Genomic DNA, 3,832 nt, shown 5'->3' with positions numbered 1-3,832 from the left:
TTTATCATTTGCCATGATTTCTTTACAACAGCTGATGATTCAGCTCCCAATGTAAACGTCAACACTTGATGTTCCGATGATGGTTCTTCACGACGGCCATACATTTTTTCTGTCATGCACACAACTTTGAAATGATCACTAACACGGTCATACCCGAAGAAACTGTTTACCAGCTTTCTCCTTGTTCTGGCACGTGGTAAAGTTATGGATTTACCAGTGATGGGGTTAAATACGATTTGCTCTTGACCATATCCAACGCTTATCAGTCCATTAACATGATGATAATTGCACTCCATGTGCTGATCATACTTGACCGGACAGGTCAGACATGATATAAAAGAATTTGGCGATGATGATGACGGCCGCTTGAAGAAGTGCAAATTTCCCGTAACCCCTCTGGATCCGTATGAATTGAAATCAGCAGCTATTAGGGTACGAGGTTGGCACGAAGATCCACGCGGGTAAGATCTGATGAAATCTGGACTGCGTATAGTTGTTGCCCATAACTTGGATACTGTGAGAAACCTAGCCAGAGATTTCGGGGGCAATCTCCCAAAAATATCGATCACTAGGTCATGAGGGAGCTGGTCAAAGTTGGCTCTTTCTTCCGACGTTTGTACGATGTTTTTGTGCACGGTTTTGGTCTTTTTGCTGTATCTTCTTCTCATGATCGATCGCTTCTGTTTTCGAAACCCTAGATTTTTTCTGTCTATCCTTTGCTTTGCTCTGTTATTTTAGCTGCGTAGTAAAACTATATAAATATGGGAGAGTAGGTTTATAAAAATGTTTATTTTTTACCTACCCGGCTGGCTATTAAATGGATCTTACGTAACCAGCCTGGTCCGGTCTTCAGGGATATGCATCCTTTTGCACAAATTGGGTAAACCAGGAGTGTAAAGACGTTATTCTTTAATGTTTTGGTTGATTGAAAATACCTGACAGAGTAACATTACACTGATTTGATGCTAAAAGAAAAGAAAGCCGACTTGAGAATCTAATTTGAACCAATTTCTTGATAAGAAGAAGATATGGCAGAGTCCACAATGTCTAAGAATCTCATCACGAGATGGTAATTATTTGGTAATTTATATATAGTCACATCTATATAATGAAAATAAAATGATGTAAGAAGAGCAATATTATATTGAACAAAATTTCACTACACAAGTTTTTGGTTAAATAAATCAGATATTTTCATGTAAATTAAAAAAAAGCACTAATACCATAAATGATAAATGATTCATTCACATAAAGAACCTCTAAAACAGAGAATTCATATAATTGTGAAGATCGGAGACAGCAAGCAGACGAATCCAACAGCTGAAAGTGACAAAAATTTCCAAAAAAACAAGTCTATCAATGCAAACATTTCAAGTATGAAAGGTATCATTAAAACATGACACTCATGTCTCTCCTACAGCAACCTAAGACTCTCTACGTAATCCGAAAAAACTAATGCTCTTGTACCACGACGCTTGAACTCATAGTCTTCATATACTTCAACCTTAGTGCTTCTAAAACTACCCGTGTCGGGATTGTAATGGATAACATTAAATTCATCAGAATAGTACCGTGGTGCCAAAATGAACTCGCCCGTCTGAGTAGTGCCTCTGATGTGTAAACGATCCAACNGTTTTATAATGAAACTTAACCCTATAGCGTGCGGATACTTGAATACCAATCTTTCTAAAACTTTTCTTGTCGGGATTGTAATGAAAGATATAAAACTCATTACTATAGTGCGTTGGTGCTAAAATAATCTCACCCGTATGAGTAGTGCCTCTCACGTATAAATAGTCGAATAAACTCTTCCAAGGTTCAATACTGAAAGTTATCTTCTTCAACCATTCATGTTTTCCACCTTCCTGATTCATAACCCACACATCATATGTATAGAATGAAGTATTAGTGGGTATGGCTACTTTCCCTTCGTAGTTTATCAATAAGAGATTATATATACTTGGAGTTTCAATCTCTTCAGGTAAACTAGTAAAAAGATCCAAACTGTCACCAGGGCTCAGAGCAAACCTCATTAACCTCATATGCGACATTTCTGCCCCTGTTCTAGCAACATAATACACAACACCATTTATGAACACACCTTTAGAGCAAGGACGGTGAGGAATGCTACAATTTATCATTTGCCATGATTTCTTTACAACAGCTGATGATTCAGCTCCCAATGTAAACGTCAACACTTGATGTTCCGATGATGGTTCTTCACGACGGCCATACATTTTTTCTGTCATGCACACAACTTTGAAATGATCACTAACACGGTCATACCCGAAGAAACTGTTTACCAGCTTTCTCCTTGTTCTGGCACGTGGTAAAGTTATGGATTTACCAGTGATGGGGTTAAATACGATTTGCTCTTGACCATATCCAACGCTTATCAGTCCATTAACATGATGATAATTGCACTCCATGTGCTGATCATACTTGACCGGACAGGTCAGACATGATATAAAAGAATTTGGCGATGATGATGACGGCCGCTTGAAGAAGTGCAAATTTCCCGTAACCCCTCTGGATCCGTATGAATTGAAATCAGCAGCTATTAGGGTACGAGGTTGGCACGAAGATCCACGCGGGTAAGATCTGATGAAATCTGGACTGCGTATAGTTGTTGCCCATAACTTGGATACTGTGAGAAACCTAGCCAGAGATTTCGGGGGCAATCTCCCAAAAATATCGATCACTAGGTCATGAGGGAGCTGGTCAAAGTTGGCTCTTTCTTCCGACGTTTGTACGATGTTTTTGTGCACGGTTTTGGTCTTTTTGCTGTATCTTCTTCTCATGATCGATCGCTTCTGTTTTCGAAACCCTAGATTTTTTCTGTCTATCCTTTGCTTTGCTCTGTTATTTTAGCTGCGTAGTAAAACTATATAAATATGGGAGAGTAGGTTTATAAAAATGTTTATTTTTTACCTACCCGGCTGGCTATTAAATGGATCTTACGTAACCAGCCTGGTCCGGTCTTCAGGGATATGCATCCTTTTGCACAAATTGGGTAAACCAGGAGTGTAAAGACGTTATTCTTTAATGTTTTGGTTGATTGAAAATACCTGACAGAGTAACATTACACTGATTTGATGCTAAAAGAAAAGAAAGCCGACTTGAGAATCTAATTTGAACCAATTTCTTGATAAGAAGAAGATATGGCAGAGTCCACAATGTCTAAGAATCTCATCACGAGATGGTAATTATTTGGTAATTTATATATAGTCACATCTATATAATGAAAATAAAATGATGTAAGAAGAGCAATATTATATTGAACAAAATTTCACTACACAAGTTTTTGGTTAAATAAATCAGATATTTTCATGTAAATTAAAAAAAAGCACTAATACCATAAATGATAAATGATTCATTCACATAAAGAACCTCTAAAACAGAGAATTCATATAATTGTGAAGATCGGAGACAGCAAGCAGACGAATCCAACAGCTGAAAGTGACAAAAATTTCCAAAAAAACAAGTCTATCAATGCAAACATTTCAAGTATGAAAGGTATCATTAAAACATGACACTCATGTCTCTCCTACAGCAACCTAAGACTCTCTACGTAATCCGAAAAAACTAATGCTCTTGTACCACGACGCTTGAACTCATAGTCTTCATATACTTCAACCTTAGTGCTTCTAAAACTACCCGTGTCGGGATTGTAATGGATAACATTAAATTCATCAGAATAGTACCGTGGTGCCAAAATGAACTCGCCCGTCTGAGTAGTGCCTCTGATGTGTAAACGATCCAACTGTGGTAAACTCTTCCAAGGCTCGATACTGAAGCTTTTCTTCAACCATCCATGTTCTTTGGCATGCTG

The 3,832-nt window shown here is 37.8% G+C and overlaps 2 protein-coding genes and 1 pseudogene across 2 annotated transcripts in view; all 3 read right to left on the bottom strand.

Moving 5' to 3' along the window:
• The window catches only part of LOC104709156 (putative F-box protein At5g15660), a 2,733-nt gene extending 2,065 nt beyond the window's left edge, over positions 1 to 668 (bottom strand). The window contains exon 1 of the mRNA XM_010425812.1: positions 46 to 668. Coding sequence (XP_010424114.1) covers positions 46 to 668 — 623 coding nt within the window. The remainder of the gene's footprint in view (positions 1 to 45) is intronic.
• On the bottom strand, positions 1,413 to 2,801 carry LOC104705849 (putative F-box protein At5g15660). Its single transcript, XM_019229160.1, is given in 2 exon segments — positions 1,413 to 1,634; positions 1,636 to 2,801. Coding segments are annotated over 2 exon segments (1,386 nt in total). The 3' UTR covers positions 1,413 to 1,414.
• LOC104709155 overlaps positions 3,548 to 3,832 on the bottom strand; it is a 2,693-nt pseudogene continuing 2,408 nt past the window's right edge.

The sequence above is a fragment of the Camelina sativa genome, chromosome 8 (assembly GCF_000633955.1).
Source record: "Camelina sativa cultivar DH55 chromosome 8, Cs, whole genome shotgun sequence".
Taxonomy (NCBI): domain Eukaryota; kingdom Viridiplantae; phylum Streptophyta; class Magnoliopsida; order Brassicales; family Brassicaceae; genus Camelina; species Camelina sativa.
This window is presented reverse-complemented; position numbering and strand designations above follow the sequence as displayed.